The sequence below is a fragment of the Mus musculus genome, chromosome 6 (assembly GCF_000001635.26).
Source record: "Mus musculus strain C57BL/6J chromosome 6, GRCm38.p6 C57BL/6J".
Classification (NCBI taxonomy): Eukaryota; Metazoa; Chordata; class Mammalia; order Rodentia; family Muridae; genus Mus; species Mus musculus.
In genome coordinates this window covers 30,667,482-30,685,939 of record NC_000072.6, presented here as the reverse complement: position 1 = coordinate 30,685,939, position 18,458 = coordinate 30,667,482, and the positions used below count along the sequence as shown (strand labels likewise).

The 18,458-nt window shown below is 43.2% G+C and overlaps 1 protein-coding gene and 1 long non-coding RNA gene across 14 annotated transcripts in view; one reads left to right on the top strand and one right to left on the bottom strand.

Moving 5' to 3' along the window:
* Positions 1–18,458, top strand: part of Cep41 (centrosomal protein 41) — a 57,061-nt gene that overhangs the window by 24,578 nt on the left and 14,025 nt on the right. For 5 of the 11 annotated variants that reach the window (NR_130781.1, XM_006505209.4, XM_006505207.4 and 2 more), the window contains exons 2-3: positions 5,746–5,809; positions 14,570–14,617. Coding sequence is in view for 9 of the 11 variants with exons in the window: in XM_006505209.4 (XP_006505272.1) it covers positions 5,746–5,809; positions 14,570–14,617 (112 nt within the window). In the remaining 2 variants the exon portion in view is untranslated. The other 6 variants (XM_006505210.4, XM_006505211.4, XM_006505208.4 and 3 more) reach the window with 5 other exon arrangements.
* Gm13782 lies at positions 1,621–18,389 on the bottom strand. 3 transcript variants are annotated; one of them, XR_377396.3, is made up of 6 exons: positions 15,636–18,389; positions 15,274–15,330; positions 11,968–12,074; positions 11,331–11,397; positions 4,066–4,144; positions 1,621–3,917 (listed from the first exon to the last, which is right to left on the bottom strand). It is a non-coding gene; the product is annotated as a predicted gene 13782 (long non-coding RNA). The 3 variants fall into 3 exon arrangements; XR_377395.3 differs by lacking the exon at positions 11,331–11,397; XR_377397.3 differs by lacking the exon at positions 11,331–11,397 and having other exon boundaries at positions 1,621–3,022.

Here is an 18,458-nt window from a genome sequence, read left to right as displayed (position 1 = left end):
AAACTCACCAGTGAGCTCCCATGAAAACCCTGGCAGGAGTTCAGATTCACAGTGGCTAACAGTTAAATGCTTAGTCAGATGTCAAACAACATAGGACATGCTTACTAAATGAAAGGAGCAATTGCCATTTTGCTGACTTTCAACTTTCTTCAGCAAATAGAACAATTTGTTTTTCAAACATCCCCTTAAAATGGCTTTGCTGTTAGATTTTATTTTCACTTGGAATACTTTTTCCACCTCTCTTATTATCTAGTACCCATTCTTCCATGAAACCTGTTTTCTCAATACAATGTATGAATGGCCTTTTTTCAGACTTCTAAGAGCCTCAGATGGTGTGCTACTCCTGTGGTACTGATATGTGCATGGGCCTTCATGTTTTGTGTGTGTGTGTTTATGCATGTGCCTTTCTGTGTGTTGAGTTGGGGGGGGTGCATCTTACAAAGTTGCCCTGGTTGGCCTAGAACTCACAATCTTCCCACCCAACCTTCCAAAGGAGCTGGGTTACAGGTGGGCAACATTGTGCTCAGCTTCATTGTATTTGGCGGGCATTTCCATTGTAATAAATACTGAGAGAGGTACAAGGATGGGCCCCTGTTTCAAGGTGGACAATGGTCAGGGCATATAGTCAAATGACTTCATCCTCCTGGGGTCAATTTTGGTCATGGTATTTATCACAGACACAGGAAAGTGACTTAAACACTGCCTCTCTAGTGATGTTCCCCTTAGACATATTTGGTTATTTACAAAAAGCCTGTAGTAATTTATAAACATGAACTTTCCCAACTTCTTGCTCTCTCGTGATGAACTTCAGGATGACCGCAGACCTTATATCTTTACTTTAAATATGTGTCAAAAGTTGTCCTTCCTACCTGAGCTCCGGGCCTCTGCTCACTCACCTGTAAGCGTCCTTAAATCTCTCCTTTCTCTTCCCAAAACACATAAACAATGCCAAGCAGAGAGAAACAGAATGAGTTCACCTTGGCAACTCTGGGGAGAAAATACAAAAGACCATCTGTCTCCTTACTGCCTCCACCCCTTCTCAGACCCTATCTGACCCTTTGATTTTGTTTCTGTCCATGTTACTTTTACGATAACTGCTCCCATCAGGGCACATCAACAATGTCCTGGTTTGTAAATCCAAATTGACCTTTGTGTTCTGTTGCTTGATCTGGAATCCTGTTTGCCTGCTCTCTTGTGACCTCTTGTTGTTGGGTTTAACAACTTTGTTCTGTGTTGGTTGCTTGCTTCTTCCTATAACTCTTCTGTAATTTGTGTATTCCACTCTCTTTGGCCTATTCTGAATCCCAGCCAAGGCTTCTCTTCTCCACCTGAAGAAATTTCTTCTCAGTGTACACTGTGTTTCCCAGAGTGACATTGGTTAATCCCATGGCTTCGGTAATTCCCAAATTGTTTTTTAGCCTGGCTCTCTCCTGATCTCTACATCCATATTGCCAGCTGGACACTTGCATTTTTGGTAACCTACAAACATCTCATACTTAATATGTCCCCAAATGTCACACATGATGCTTTTGCAAATATGCTTAAAGAAGCTGCCTTATCTGGGGCTTAGGGTGCCCCTGCCCTCTTTTGTACAGTGCTCTGTGAGCAGCCATGTTGACTTTACATTTTAAAGATGGGGGCACTGGGCAAGCACTCTACCACAGAGCTACAATTCCAGTCCCCGTTTCAAAGATTTCTTGAAACTTCTTTTTAGGGCTTCCTATCCCTTAACATAAGTCTCTCAACTGGTTTTTATACCTCTTTTCTTTTTTTTTTTAAATTTTTATTAGGTATTTTCCTCATTTACATTTCCAATGCTATCCCAAAAGTCCCCCATACCCTTCCCCCACTCCCCTACCCACCCACTCCCACTTCTTGGCCCTGGCGTTCCCCTGTACTGAGGCATATAGAGTTTGCACGACCAATGGGCCTCTCTTTCCACTGATGGCCGGCTAGGCCATCTTCTGATACATATGCAGTTAGAGACACAAGCTCCGGGGGGTACTGGTTAGTTCATATTGTTGTTCCACCTATAGGGTTGCAGATCCCTTTAGCTCCTTGGGTACTTTCTCTAGCTCCTCCATTGGGGGCCCTGTGATCCATCCAATAGCTGACTGTGAGCATCCACTTCTGTGTTTGCTAGGCCCCGGCATTATACCTCTTTTCTTGACTATGATCATATTCTCCATATTGTGCAGATCAATCATCCCAAAAGATAAATAAGATCTCACCACTCCTTCCTAATCCTTCAGTGGCCTCCCATCATCTTCTCTTGGGCTCCTCAAGTTCCACACTGTTGACATCTGGACTGGCTCAGTGATATAGGATGTTGACCAGTGTCTCTTGTCTCTTCTAGGAAATGCTAGGGGTACACCCTAGTACTCTGTTGTGACAACCCAAAATGTCTCCAGACCTTGATAAATGTCCCTGGGCACAGAGCTGGTGAAATCGCATCTATTAGAGTCTACTGATTGACAGGACACCATGCAAGTGCCTTAGGTGTTTTGGATAAAAGGCCCTTTGTGATGCCCGCCCTGGCTCTGCTCTCCAATGGCATTTGTTTTCTCATAGCCCACAGTACCCATGCCTTCCACTGACCACTAGATTCCTTGAGAAGTCACCTGCACGTTGTTTTCATGCTCTTGTGTATGTCAGGGCCTTAGAGGGCCCACTGCTACTTTTGACACTTGACTAATCTCCACGACCTTCAGAATTTGGTTTAGCAGATACCTTCTAGGAGGCAGTTCTTGACCCTTGGTCTTGTTAAGGGACTGCTCTTGAGTTCCCATCCCCCTCTGTTCATCACGTTGACACCTATATATCGGCAGGCAGGGAGCAAGAGCTGATAGCCAGGCCTGTTTTTACCTCTGTGTCCCACATAGGGACCTACTTCTACTAGGCAAGGAATAGATGTCCTTGGAATGACTTGTACTAAGTCTTTGTGGAAGGAACGGCTAGTCTTCTTTGAAACAGCTTCTGCTCACAGCACTTTCAGTCCCCACCATTCCAGCCTGTGTATGTCCTGCAAACAAAGCCAGTTAGTTGGTCAGTAGGTCAAGAAGCCGCCATCTCCAAGGCAGGAGTTTTCAGGAGGAAAGTGTGCCTCCTCTTTAGAGCCTGCGGTACTCTGCTGGCAAAGCAGCACACAGAGCTTAATGTCGACTTGGGTCCCAGATCAGGCTGAGAAAGTGAACTGAAACGAGAAGTCTGGAAAGAAACCTGACATTTTTCTCCGGCAGCATATGGATTTCTCATTAGTCCATGTAAGGGAAAACCGGGGGCGGGGAGGCCTCAGCAGCTGCAGCTGTCCACACTCCCTTCCCGCACCATCCCGCCCCACCACACCTGCTCCCCAGAGGCACCCTCACTTCTCAGCTATTTTGGCTTAGGTATGGACAAATCTCCATGGTTCAGCAGAGACCAGCCTGGAATTTTTGAAAAGAAACTCTGCTAAGAAACAAAACAAAAGTAAAAAACAGGAAATAGGGTATAGAAATGATAAAAATATAGACTGGGGGGGAACAGTCCCTCAGCGTAAGATAAGTGAAACAGTGTGTGTGTGTGTGTGTGTGTGTGTGTGTGTGAGAGAGAGAGAGAGAGAGAGAGAGACAGAGAGAGAGAGAGAGAGAGAGAGAGATTTTGCTGGACTTAGTTCACTATTTAATTTTTCATGATATTGTCTGCCTCTGGAAACGCCACCTAAGTCTTTCTCCATGATTGTATTCCATTCTTTCACCATCTTTGTCTTGGGAAGGTATTGAAACTGACATCACAGTGGCTTGCTCTTCTAGGCAGCCATTACAGATCACAATGAGAAACGGGTTTTCCCCCATTTTTTCTGAGGGCAGGTCCGCTTAGTGCATGCAAGTTGTAGCAGAGGAGTGGTGCTCAGTGTTAAGAGGAGGGGTTGTCCTTCCCTGGTGAGGAATGAAGAACACAGACAATATCACTGGCTTTTTAATAGCATGAAGGAACCCAACTCTTTACCCTGAGGGCTTTGTTGGTTTTTTTCTTTTCTTTTCTTTTTTGTTTGTTTTTTTTTTGTTTATTTGTTTGTTCTTTTACCTTTCAGGTAATTGAAGTGACAGATGGTGGGGCTGAGAGTCTCCTGGCATGTGAGAAGCTCTGGGTTCAATCCTCAGTGCTAAAAAAAAAAAAAAAAAAGCAGATGGTTTTATGTTTCATGTGGTGAAAATAAATTTAATTAGAAAGTAAATATACTTACCTTAAAAAACAAATTAGCAAGTGGAAGTTGTGAGGAGTTTATGTACTTACTTGGCAAAATTAAAAATGGATAATTTTCTGTAAGTGCCCCAATTTTGTTTTGTAAGCTTTTAAAAATGACATTGTGTGTGTATCCTTGTGTGTGTTTATGCCACAGTGCTGAGGTCAGAGGACAACTTCCCAGAGTTGGTCCTCCCCTTCTACCATGTGGGTCTTAAAGATGGAATTCAGGTCATTGGATTGTTGGTAAACATCTTTCCTAGTGTCTCTTGGTCTCTAAAATCCAAAAACATTGGCCAAGAGGTATTGCATGAACCTCAGGAGTGGACTAGGCTATATTTTTTTTAATGTGTAGGCCATTTAGAAAGGTATTCTGATGTGTGTGATTCATTTCACAGTCCTCCCAACTGCATGCTTGCCCCTTGCTGTTTTCAAAGGGAAGTGATGCAGTCTTTGTAAGTTTGATGTTCTCTCCTTAGGAACTAGATAGGATGGTTCAGTCCTCAGACAAATGCTCACTGACCTACTGTAGCAATAATAGATGTACTTATGTTCCACACACATGAGTTGGACATTGTCCCTGTCTTCGAGAAAATCCTAGCTCAGGGGAAAGCTATAGTTTCAGAGGATGGGTGGGGTCCATATTTTGCCAGCCAAGGGGCAAGAGTGCCTGTTTCCAGGCAGCCTCACAGTGGATAAAGGTTTTGCCAAGGAGAAGCTGAGGAAAGACACTTTGGGCAGTTATCTGCCTAAACTGGAGACATGGGGGGTTGTAGGGTGGGGAGGAGAGATCCCCACGGGTGTAACATGGGGACACATGAGGAAGTTACCTGTACAAAACACATGCATGCTTTCCCTATCTCTAGACCAGAAACAGGCCAAAGCAAGAAAGCTCTTTATTCTGAGGTTGCCCTTCCTTAGTGGCTTTTGCATTCACCACAGGAATTTAATATGGGGGATTGTCTGCGCTTGGATTCATAGAGTTAACTACCAGAACACAGCATAACACAAGGCAAGTCTGACATAGACACCTCTGCTGGCCATAAGCTCACCCGAGCCCAACATGAGCCTCAGCTGCTACAGAGCGGATGCCATAACTGACATCTGTGGGGCTTCAAAGAGCCTACAGAGGGAACCCTGGCCTGCCAGCATCTGCAGCATCTGGATCCCGCTTGCCACGCTATAGGGAGCTGTGGACAAAACCTAGAAGTGTCCGAGGAGAGGGCCCTGAAGCCACGTGCAAAGAATAACCTTAAAAGAAGACAGCAGAGCTACCTCATTGGAGGACATCCTTTTTAAGGTTTTCTTCTTTGCACACAGTACTCTGAGCATTATTTTGATAAAATGTGGAAATGTTTTGATAGAAACAAGGTAACTACCTACACCCAAGGAAATGTCATTCTTAAGAGTCCTGCATGTAAGGGACAGTTGATCCTCTGAACCTCACTCATCTTTAGAGTCTGAAATTTTAGGATGTTCCTCACGTTAACTCCCTCCCTTGTCAACTTTCTTCTTTTGCAGTATCTGACCAGACGGATACCACAGAACCCAAGGTATCAACATGTCAAGTCAAGACTGGATACTGGTAAGTAAAAATCAGAAACAGAATTTAAAAAACAAACAAACAAAAACCTAGTAGCTATTGATAAACAGGAAAGTGCCCATCAAACTGGGATCAGCTGGAACTGCCTCCTTGCTTTGCCTGATGTCTTTGAAAGTTGTTTTTAGACTATCAGTAAAAATTTTGCACTCACGCAAACTCAGTTGTTATTGCTAACCCCATTAAAGTCATCTAAATCAAGAAAAGGAAATCCTAGGAGCTGAAGCCATTGTTCAATAAGTTACAGGGCTGACCCTGAGTAAACACCAGGAGGTCACACTCCATTTTTGAGTACCTTAAGTGTACTCCATCAAACTGACAGCAGCAGATTATACATGTGCGTGTTTGTTCGGTCCAATGTTTGCAGAGTGCCGACTGCACGTGTAAGTGTGGACTCTGGGAGACAGGAGGATGGCTGCAGGTTGTGGCTTTTGCAATTAGAACCCCAGGCCTCCCTCAAAGTCAGACTGCCTTGAATGAGAAACTACAATAGCAGCTGAGATTGAATTAGTGCTACCCTTCAGTGAAAGGCAGGTAGTTGTAAGAAAGCCGTCCCGATCATTTCCGTGCGTGCAGTCTGCATCCCTCTGAGTTCTGCTTCTGATGCTGCCCAGATCCCAGTGGATCTGCAGTCTTGTGACGGTTGGATTGCTTGTTTCTTTTTCCTTTAGCCTGTGCCTCACAACTCAGAGTTTTTGGTATCTGAAGACACCTGAGGGAGGTGAAGGGAAGCTGCCTCTGCTCCATGGCCTGCCCCTTTCCCCAGGCTCCTTGCAAATCACTGTCTTCATTCGGCACTTCCTCACTCACACAGATGCAAACGTTTGTAGTGGACCAGATTTGCACGTACTACTTTGAAACATTACTGTGCTACATTTATTCTTATACATATCCTGGGTGATGGGCAAGTAGAAATATTATTACTGTTTAAGAGGAGAAAAATGTGACCTGGATTTTGTGATTTTTCTCAGTTCTAGTTCTTGTACCACAATAAATAAAGTAAAATAAAATAAATATTTTAGACCCCAGGTTTATTCCAGACATCTTAATTTATCTATACCTTCATAACTTTTTTCTCATAGAAATCTAATAAGAATTTGTGCCACCCCTTCTATCTCTTCAATTCAAGCCATAACCAAAATTTGACTTAATAATGGTATCTGAAATTAATTTTAATTTTTAATGCAGTACTTAACATCTGATTTTGTAGTGAATATTAAATGTTGGAACCCTTTTATATCCCGAGAGTTTTTAAATGCTTTTTGTTAATTAAGCTTTTTATTTTGAGATAATTGTGGGTTCACATGTGCTTGTAAGAAATGAAATGGAAATTCCACACATCCTTTACCCAGTGTCTCTGAACCTGCACTGTTGCTATGGTGATGACAGCATCACTAGGTACAGCCAAGCTGTGGAGGGAGCATTGCCATGCCCGCTGAGGCCGCCACATGCCCTTTAGGAGCCCTGCCCACGTGTCACTCCATCCCTCTGTGAACCTCACAACTGCAATTTTCCGGTCTCTCATTCTCTCTTCTTCCAAGTGCTACATGTATGGAGCTGCATGGAACACAGCCTTCCACTTCTCCGTCTCTTTCCCTGCTCTCTGTACATGTGTATTGCTGAGGAGCAAAAACAGAGCCTTAAACATGCTAGGCTATTGCCCTACCGCAGAGCCACGCTCAGCCTGGATGGGCTGTTTTCACAGGGCCAAACTTTGTGGAGCTCAAGTGTTGTTGTATAAGGGAAGCCTGTTCCTTTGTTACTGGCTGGTACTCCCTGGTATGGCTATACTTGATTTAATCACTTAGTGGTTGAAGGACATTAACACTGTTTCCAATTGGGGATAGGTTTTTTTTTTTTGTTTGTTTTTGTTTTTTTTATGTGTCGTAGGCATTGATTTACAGATTTTTGTGTGAGCAGGTCTTAGTTTTTTGGTTTTTGGGTTTTTTTCTGGAATAAATGCCTAGAGCCACAGTTGCTGGGTCATATTGTAGTTTGGTTTGATTCCATTTGCTTTTTAGTTTGTTATTTCTCTTTTTGAGACAAAGTCTCAAGTAGCTCGGACTGGCCTCATAGTCCTTCTAGAGCTCAGGCTGGCCTTGAATTCCTGATCTTCCCGCCTCCCCTTCCAGTTTTCAGAAACTGTCAAACTGTTTCCCAGAGTGGCTACAGCGGCAGGAGATAAGCAGTGACAGTCTGCACACCTCCACCTGCAGTGGCGTCTGACATCATACTCCTAGTTTTACCCATCCTGACGAGGCTCCTCAGAAGCACAGCGTCACCCTGTCATGCCTACCCAGGAGCTCAGCAGGAGTGTCTGTGCACCTGCTTGCTTTCCGTCATCTTTGCTGAAAGCCGTGCTGCCTGGATTACTTGCATTGTTAGCACTGACTTTCCAGTCCCCTATGTAGTCTAGACACCCAGCCTTGCGGGTGGCCTGGTTTGCAGGTATCCTTTCTCCGTCTGTAACTCGTCCTTTCCTCTTTCCATCTTTGAAGAAGGAAAGCTTTTCATCTTGATGAGGTCCGTTTTTATCTATTTTCTTTTCATAATCATAATCCCATCGTCTACTTTAAGAACTCTTGGCCTAAACTACATCCCAGACACCTTTTTTTTTCCTCTGAAAGTCTTTAGGTTTTATGTTTAAGTTCGAGATACATTTTGAACTGCTTTTATATAAAGTCAGCTGATTTAGATGAAGATTGGCTTTCTAATTTAGGGGTGTCCTCCTGCTCTGACACCTTCATCTTTGTCAACAGTCAGGAGATAGGTATGTGGGTTTATTTCCTGGTCTCTGTGTTGTCCCTTTGATCTATATATGTAGCCTCTTTCCAATACCACACAGTCTTGATGAATGTAGCCTCACAGTAAACTGGATACCTGGGGTGGGTTAGCCTCATTATTCTCATTCCATTCTTCTTTGCAAAATTCTCTTAACTATTCCCTTGTCTTTCCATATACATTTTAGAGTCATTTTATTCACATTTATAAAAGGGCTGACTTTTTAATACAAATTATTTATCAGTTTGGAGAGAATTAACATTTTAACTATGCTGAGAACGATTGGCCTGTTTTCTGTTTCCGGGGATTTGCCTGTTCTGAGCACTGTATAGTGTAGTGCATTCCAGGCACACTCATGCCACAGCCTAAGTCAGCTCTCCACTCCTTTCTGTTGCCAAATAATGTCCTTTAAAATGGGTGTTCCATACTTTTTGGACATGGTGTGTTTTAAAAGCATCAGTATATGCAAGTTTTTGTGTACGTGTGTTTCTAGTTCTCTTGTGTATATATTGAGGAGTTGAATTACTGGCCATATGATACTTCTTTTTTTCTGAAGACATGCCAAATTTTTCTAATCAAGCCATACCACTTTACCGTGCCATCAGCAGGGTGGGAGGGGTGTGTCCTCTCCACACCCTCACCAGTGCTTGGCCCATCGTCTTGGTTAAGACTGCCACGATGGAGTATCTTACTCGATTTTAACTTGTGTGCTACTGATGACTAACGATGATGAACACCATTTTGTGTGCTTACTGGCACTTGTATATTTCCTATGGAGAGATGTCTATTCAGATGATTTGCTCATTTTTAAAAGTGGTTATTTTTCCACATTGTAAGTTCTTTTGTTTATTCTGGATACTAGACTCTTAACAGAAATATGATTTTCAGATGTATGCTCCCATGCTGTGGGTTGTCTGGGGGTTTTGTGGGACTTAACTAAAGGGGTAAATTATATCTACCCATCTTCCCTAGAAGCAAAAGTCTCTCAAACTAGTTCTATAATAGCTTTTGGAAGGGCCAAAATGTGCCTTATTGCTTCAAGCCCCCAAATATTTTATAGTCAGTGTGGGAACAAAATCCTGCCCTAGCATTTGATTTGGTGTGTGTTTCACATTTAGCCATCAATCAGCTTTAGGGAGAGATCTCTAGTGTTCGAGTTTTCAAATATTTTTGTGTGCGGAACTTGTGGGTTATATGGACAGCCTGCCAGCCTTTGGGGACTCTCGGGTACAGCAGCCCTGAACACTTTATTTTGCCCAAATGTTAGCATTGCCATAGGTAAAAGTGTTGAGGAGTCCTCCTTAAGAAAGCACTAAGAGGGACCTGAGAGCCGTGCTGCAGGGAGAAGGTCTCACCTTGGCATGGTTTTTAAGCTCTGCAGCCAGAGACATGGAAATGGGCAGAATGATTGAGCAGTTCTCATCTCTAGGCTAAGTAGGTGAGCCTTTAATCCTTTCTTGTGAAATAGTGATTAATTTAGAATCATTCATGCACACACAAAATCAAGAATTCTGTGGCATGTCTTGTATTCTTGAAAGGCTGCTCCCTTCCTTTTGGAAGAGGCTCTTTTGTCTCTGTCCTCCTGATCCCACGTCTCACAGAAACCTGCACCCTGGTAGCGCTGTGGCTGACGTCTCAGAATTACACGAGCTTCCAGCACTGCTTTGTGCCCGAGGTGCCTAGGTGGATCTCCTCAGGCCCTCCAGACCGTGCCTGGGGCTGGCCTCTGAGGCTCCCTGAGGGCATTTTGCCCTGTCCCAGCTCTGTGTTCTGCAGCCACAGGCTGCACTGAGAGAGTGCTCCAACCCTGCTCGTCTTGGCTCATTGCAGAGCCGTCGCCCTGTGCTGTTTTCAATCTTAGGCATGTCTGCAGCTCTAAAATCCCGCAGCCCTTCTCCACTAGTCTCTGTAGCATGAGTTTCACTTTTGTGGGTGTCACCTTCCTTTTGTTACATCTGCACAACTAATCATTTCCTTTTCTCTTCATTAGTCTCTACTTTTCCTGAATATTCGCTAATAGTTTTGATCTTAAGCACTCAAGCTCATTACAGGCTACACGCACTTCATTTTTATTTGGTATTTGATTTGTCAAAGGAAGGAATGTATGTGAAAGGCTTTTACAAACCAGAAAGCTGTAGACCCACATATAACTCCCCTGGGTTAACAAAGGCTCACTGTGCCTCTTTTCACGCTTCCTGCTTCTTCTGAGCCAAAAGAACTTCTCCATAGAGGAGGGAAATATTGAAGAAAAAAAATGAAGCCGTGGAGCTGTCTCTTAGCAACTGAATTCCTGCCTTATAAATCTCACCCTCTCTAGATTACTGCTGCTCACAAGCATTAGCTTTTGTTACATGCTCAGTACAAATAACATTATTAAATTATAGGAACCCAATGGGGAAAAACTCAAAGCCCTGAGTCACTCGGTGGATCGATTGTGCTCCGGCTTTGCATAGGGCTACTGATGGACTTGTTTCTTTCTCTTGATTCAAATTGGGGAGCTCTTGTTAGATATCTTTCATTGCAACTTCAGTGGTAAACAAGGCAGAAACCAAATACCACCTTAGGCATTTCTAGGCTACCTGAGTCGGTGGCTTATACGTGTACCCTGTAATATAATCGTGTATCAATCAAGTTGTACCTCATCATTTAAAGAAAGTCAGAAAATAGGGTGTGTGAAACACAAGCCAAATCCGAATGGGATCATTTACATTATAAAATAACTTACCCTAAGGACTTTTAAGACAGCAGAGTTTTGTAGTCTGTTCCACCCAGCCAACGTTTTTTAGTGTCTCCTACACGAGAACACAGGAGTGAAGCTTGTGAGCGTGCTTATGGATGTGCACAGATAAATAGCCTTGGGCTTTCTGTTGAAGAAGGTAGATAAGGCAGTCCAGACAGTGATAAATGCTTGCTGCAGGAATGCGGGCAGAGAAAAGCTACTTCCTGGTGGATAAGCCAGTGTAGGGACATTAGGAAATGAAGGTTAGCCGAGCTCAAGGAAAGCCATTAAGACTGTGCTGGAAAAGCCGGCAAGCCGCTGGCACCCTCCCCACTCGAGCTAGGAGCTCCGTTCAGTATTGGGCAGTGGACAGCTGCTGAGCTTTTAGTTTCCTTTGTTTGGCTTTTTAATTAGTCTTATTTAGGAAAATTTGGCAATAATACTTGATTTTTTAAAGTCTTAAAAGATTAGTTCTCTGATAGCTTTTCAGGCTCCTCTGGTATAAAAGACATGTTTGTAAATAAATGACCTATGAAGTTCCTCTGTTTCCAGTAATTTTGTTGCAATTAGATGTAGTAAGACAAAGCACTTACGTGACACACTACTAGCAAACGGGTGATAAAGTGCCACTGTTCATACTTACTGAGTCGGTCACAGGGCCTGGGGGCAGTCCTCAGTGTCTCCTCTCTCCAACTGAAGCCCTGTGGAAACTCTCCACTGTCTTCTCCATACCTGGAGAGGAGCGAAAGGCTGGAAAGAAAAGAGCCTTTGTTACTTTGTTACTACCTCTTTTAGATTTGTTCATAATTTCCCCAGGTATTTGTGAAATACGAGAGGTTTTTTATTTCCTGCCTTTTTCCTTCAGTAGGAAAAAGAAATGATGGGGGAGTGGGGGAGCCCTTGCTTCTGAGAGTCCCAGTGGGGGTCTGCTGATATAGGATGCAGTGTTGTGCAAACCCACAGGAAGTGTTGATAGTGAAGAAATTAACTTTCAGGAACAGGCACATAGCTTAATGGTAGAGCATTCACTTAGTACATATATGGCCATGGGTTCAATCCCCAGCACAGTAGAATTTTAAAAAACATACACACACATATAAAAATAAAGTTAAGATAGTTTGTTAGTAGAAACAGTATTAGTTGTAACTACAGTATTTTAATAAAAGATAAAATCAATGAGGCTGGCTGTTGTTTTCCATTCCTCAGGGAGTTTGTAGCATCAGATGGTCCTGTGATCAAAGAAGGAACACTTCCCACAGTTACAATGCTTTTAAAACCACAGGAGAACCGTGGCCATAGCTTAAGGTAGAGTCCTTTCCTTGCATGCAGGATGCCTGGGGTTCAGTCTTCACTACCAGTTACAATAAAACACCAGTAGAAGAGCCAGGTGGGTCTATGAACCATACAAGAAACCAGGAGGTTGGGAACACTAATCCTTGAATAATTGCTAAGTTGCTGCATTGCTGGGCAAATTGATGAGGCTTTTTTTTTTCTCCAAGCTTTCTTCCTAGATTGCCTAAAGCTCCCCCAAACCTAAAGGCACGGCCACTTCAACCACACACGGTGAAGGAGACAGGAAGGACCTGTCAGTAGGGTTCTTGTGTCGAGTGTTTTAAGGATAAGACTGTAAGACGCAGAACAGCAAACTAATTGGCTTTTTCTTCAGAACCTCATTGTGTTGACTGGCAAGTCCACACTTGAGTTCAGAGCTGCGGTAGGAAGAGGGGTGGGGATCCAGGAAGAGTTGATGGTTTCTGCTGTGGGATTCCTGGGTCAGCTCTTTGGTCAAAAGGCTTATTTTAGACATTTAAGAAATATTGGCTTTTTCTTTCTGTTCCTTTGTATATCCTCCCCCCTCAAAAGTAGGAAGAGAGCTTTGACCCAAGAAAGAAAAACCCAAAGCTCCTAAAACAGATTTACTTAGTTTTTGCCTGGTTCTTAGTAGCTTGGCAGCATCTTCTGAAACATACTCAGGCTCTCTCTTGAGAAGGCGTTAGGCCTCCTAAGCAGCCCCAATTGCTTGCAAGCTTCCAGAAAGACACCATCTGAGTTTAGGAGTACACTGCATCCTTACTATCATAATAGAGAGTGTGTCCTAAGATAAAAACAGGCTAAAATAATGATGACAGTAATCATAAACAAAAGCCTAAATTTGTGGATTTTTATTCTGTGATGAATCCATGGTAAAATTTTAATAACAAAGTAAGTATGGTATAATTTCGAAAATACATTTGGGGGGGTTTAAGACAGGATTTTTTCTCTCAGTTTCTGACCCAAACATGAAGAAAAATTCAGAATAGTGCTTTGCAGTGTGAGTTTATGTCATTTATTAAAAGCATTACTTTGATCAGAAGTTAGGCTGAGACTCAAGGTTTAAAGAGAGGCAACGCTGTAGAAATGAAAATTATTTTGAGTGTTTTTCATTTACCATATTTAGGTGCAAGATGGAGCTTGCCATGTTAAATCAAATCAAATTGCAGCACATTCAGTTCAAATAACAATAATAATAACAGCTATGGCTTGAAAGCTAGAATTTAATTCATTTGGAAACCAGAATGATCAGTTTTAAAGCATGAAACTGCTCCAGACCACCTTGGCCAGTGCTGAGTGCCGTAGAACCAGACCATAAAACATGAGGGTTGGGTGTGCTCCACGGCAGTGGGAACCTCGGCACGCCAAGCCCATGATGAGCGCTAGTGCCCAGATTGTGTGGTCTAGTTCAGGCTGCAGCATCAGCATGAATAGTGAAACACCATGGGGGAAGGGGAGGGGAAGCCACAGAGACAGAGTGGAGTGGAAAGAGTTGCTTGGGCAGCCACAGAGGCAGATTTTACACTTTCAAAGATGATTGCTTCTTTCTTGTCTTCCTCTGTATATCTAAGCACAGAAGACTGTGGGGGTAGAAGGAGGAAGAACACCACTGACTCTAAAAAGGAAACACAAGGGAGTGTGGGATCATCTATTTTGCCTGAGGCTGAGGAGGTTAAGGAGGTGCACAGCAAAGGGGAGCACTTCACGGGTTCCCTTTCCCTAGCTGTCGCCACCTAACCTGAAAGGCTGTTGAACACACACACACACACACACACACACACACACACACACACACACGGCTCATTTGCCGGTTCTCCCAAGTTCTCTAGTAACAGGCCAGAGGAGCCGACAGGGTGCTTACTCTCAGCCTGATTTCACAGTGGTACTCAGTTCCCAACAGTAAAGCATAGCTAAGATTTGCCTTCTCTTTCTAGGTAACAGCATGACCAAATACATTGAGAAGCTAGAAGAGATTAAAAAAAGTGAGTACCGCTATCGATGGCCTTGGAGAAAAGATGGGACCCTGTAGTCATCTATCAGCTGATGTCAGCTGGCCGTTGCTTCTACAGTGGCCATGTGTGGCGGGCTTTGGGGGTCAGGTGAGCCTGGCAGACACCCCTGCGGCTAATCAACTTCCACCCTTAAAGGAGCCTTAGTGTAGAATGTGGGGACAGCCACAGCCCAAGCTTCTGGTTTTGTTGGACTGTGGTCTTTGTGGTCTTTTTATCTGATGCCCAGTCTTCTTATTCAGTCCATACCTGAGTCGGAGTAATAATAGCTCTCTTCATAATGTTTTCATGAATATTCGTAGGTGAGTGTTCATGACCTGACCTTAGTGTTCTCCATTGGCCACCCATTGCAGTCTGCTTTCTTTTAATTAACAACCATATTTCACGCATATCCCTTTTAGAAGCTAATATTCTGCAGAGATGTCTGACTGGCCACTGAATTCGTTGCCCTCACCAAGAATCGTCATTTTTCAATCTGTGTCCAAAACCAATCAATATAAAATTTAAATATTGGGGCCAGAATTAAAGAAGATGTAAAACATCTGTTTTCTAAGATGGATTTGACTGGTGTGAAGTAGGAGAACCCAAAGCCAGGGTTTTTGGCCTATGACAGGAAGAGGCTGTCTTACCTCAGTTCAGGAGTTGGCTCTGCTAACATGCATCTTCTTGGAAGGGAAATTACAATTCTGAAATACACCAGAAATTATTTTTGATACAGCAGATAATTTTAATTAAAAAAATTATGCCCCATTTTAATTGCACAGTGTAAGAGATCCACAGTAGATGCAGCTTGGGGGCAGTTTTCTGCACTCTTTATTTCCCTACACTCAGCTAGAAGATCTGGTTCTACAGAGATTTTAAAATACATATTTAATATTAAATAGGTATATGGTTTCAGGCCCTTCTTATTCACTTTACATGACGTCAGTTATATGTCTTAATTAAAATGCATTACATTTCTGAACTATAAAAGAAAATCCTGTTTACTCACCGACACTGCCCTGCCGTCATTCTCGGTGCACGTGAGGCAGGCAGCACCCAGCTGGCCTGCTTCTGTCAGGGGCTTGTGTGCTCCTTCAGCTCCTTTCATCTGAAGCTAGATGTGAGCTCACATGTCCTTACCAGGAAGTTGTCCCATAAGAAATGGCCTGTTGCACTCAGATCAGCTAAACCTTGTTTTAAAACATTTCTTATGAGTACAATGTGGTTTTCAGAGTCTCTGACTTTAAATGGAGACTGTGTCCTGCAAAGAACCATTCTTGGAATCGAACCCTTGAACATATTCCCCCCCTCCTTCCTCCCTTAGAAGTCACCTCCCCCTGATGCTTTGTGTTCATCCCGACAAAAGCACTTTAGATTCAGGTTTGGCACCTACATTCCCCCTCATTTTCTGTTGCAAGTGTTCTCTAGGGTCTGGAGGGAGGAGAATGCTGCCTTGTTTCTTGACATCCTAGACCCAGCTCTTTGCAGTCCTCACCTCAGATGCCACACTGTGAAATCACAAACCTTGTTCTGTTACTCTTTTTGATTTGTCTTCCTCTGTGAGTTCAACTTCCTTTTCTTTGCTAGTAACTTGCTTTGACAGAACCCTGGAAATGCGGAGTCCTTTGTAACCGGAACATTCTTTGGGCTGTACCTGGAGAAAACGATGCTCTCTGCTATTGACCATTAACAAAGCCCACTCTTGGGGCCTGGTGGTTAGATGACACTAGTTGGACCCAGTGTGAAACATCCTAGATAGTCAGGTCTCTGTCCTTCCAGTAACTCGAGAGAGGCTGACTCAGCCCCTCCACTCACTAGAGAAGCACAACTCGATCGTGTACCTGAGCTGGGGTGATCTGTGTCCTGCAGAGTCTGAGAGGAGCCCAGGAAGCAGAAGCCCCATTCTTAAAGCCGAGTTCTTTCTTGAGAGGACAGACTAACAGAGTTGTCCAAGCCTTCCTTTTTTATAAAATTTAAAACTCCGCATAAGGCTTTGACTTGAGTAACCATGTCTGACAGTCCCATTGACGGCTCTCCTCAGCCAGAACCAGGTACGTGATGCCCAGGCTACATGATGTGGTGGGCTCAAGGGCTGTGCAGAAGACCGTCTGCAGACTATAGCAACGCATGGTATTTACCCTGTATAATCTCTGCTTAGCTAGAGGGGATTTTAATGCATACTTTTTATACTTAAAGGTATTTCAAGCTATGTAATGATTCCAAAAGAGTACCGATGGATAGATGTCAAAATCCAAGCTCCTTGAAAGATATTGGCTCTCCATTTTCTAATTTATTGCTATTTTGATTTACAGAAATGACTTTGGGTGGGCAGGTTGGTAGCAATTTGGAGGAAATGTTGTGGCAACTTGCTTGTTCTTTTAAGGACTCTACTCAGCCTGTTGGGATTTGCATCCAGGCACATTTATTAACTATTTTATCCAGCAGAAGCTGCTCTAAGAACTTTCTAGAAATAATAGTCTACTTGCCAAATTGCTCTCTTCAAGACATTTTAAAATAGAGAAGTTTTAATTCCCTGCAAGAAGGAGCCGTACTATATTTAACAGATGGCTAGTTTTAAGGTAGTATTATTTCCTGACTCTAATTATTAAAATATTTGGTAAATCAGGCTTAGATTACCCTCCAAAGCAACCATCCGGTTTGTGCTGAGTTTTGGGGGAATTCATGGAACTGATTAGTAACACCAAGTAAATGATCTTAACCACCTTTAACCCTTTCCTTTGTTGCTAGGAGTCCTGGTCAATGAGACAGTCTGTGAAGGCCATGGCAATTATCCAGCTAACCTTTAGTAATTCTGAAATAATGAGGTGCTCTTTAAGGAGTCCTGGGCACCAGTGTAAACACCATGAACGGGAAGGAAGGATAAAGGCGGGCAGAGTTCAGCAATGTACTCTTTAAAATTAGCATCATTGTTAGAAAATTTTCAGGAAGTGAGCTTCTGCTGAGAGTCTTCAGAGCAGATATTAGAAAGGTGAGGTTGAGTTCTCATGTTTATTCGCTGAGATACGAAGATGTATTTTTTCTTTGTTTGAAGACAGGGTCTTGCTGTTAGTTCAGGTTGGTCTTGAACTCAGGATTCTTCTGCCTCTGCCTCCCAGATGCTGGAGTTACAGTGTTCTACTATGCCTGGCTGATGCAAAGAGCTGTTGCTATAACAGTAGAAGCACCCTCATTTGAGTTATATTTCAAAACTATAAAGATGATACTGAGCGAATACTGATTGCTTAGATTGGTTTTGATTTGATTTGATTTTCGTTGTGGTAAAAATACAAAACATAATTTACCATCCAAATCATTTTTAAGTGGGCAGTTACTGCAGAACTGTTGTATGTTCTTGTTGTTGTAGGATGTACCTCCCAGAACACCCACACATAGACACACACTTGTGATGTTTCGGGTCTCTGGCATAGTTTACAACCACAGGATAAAATGATTGCTCTCTTTGAAGTCAGAGTCAGAACGGCAGGGTATAAATGCCTTAGCAGCTGTTTGGCCTGAGGCAACTCAGCTTCTCCTAGTCTCTGTCATCATTTGTAAAATGTAGACATTTATCCCTTGCTCTGTTCTGCCAAGGATTTGAGGCAGCTCACAAGAATGCACACCACACAATGTGGCCATGCCATGGCGGAGGCAGCTTAGAGGAAGGCAGGCTCCCCAGTCAGCCGAGGCACGGGAGGATGGAGAAAACATCACCTTTCCTCTTCTGAGCACACCGTGAAAACCAAATGATCTGTGTAAAAGCACACTCATAACTTGAAAGTGATACCATATAACTTGATAACTGGAGAAAATGTGTAGCTCAAAGAGAGCAAAG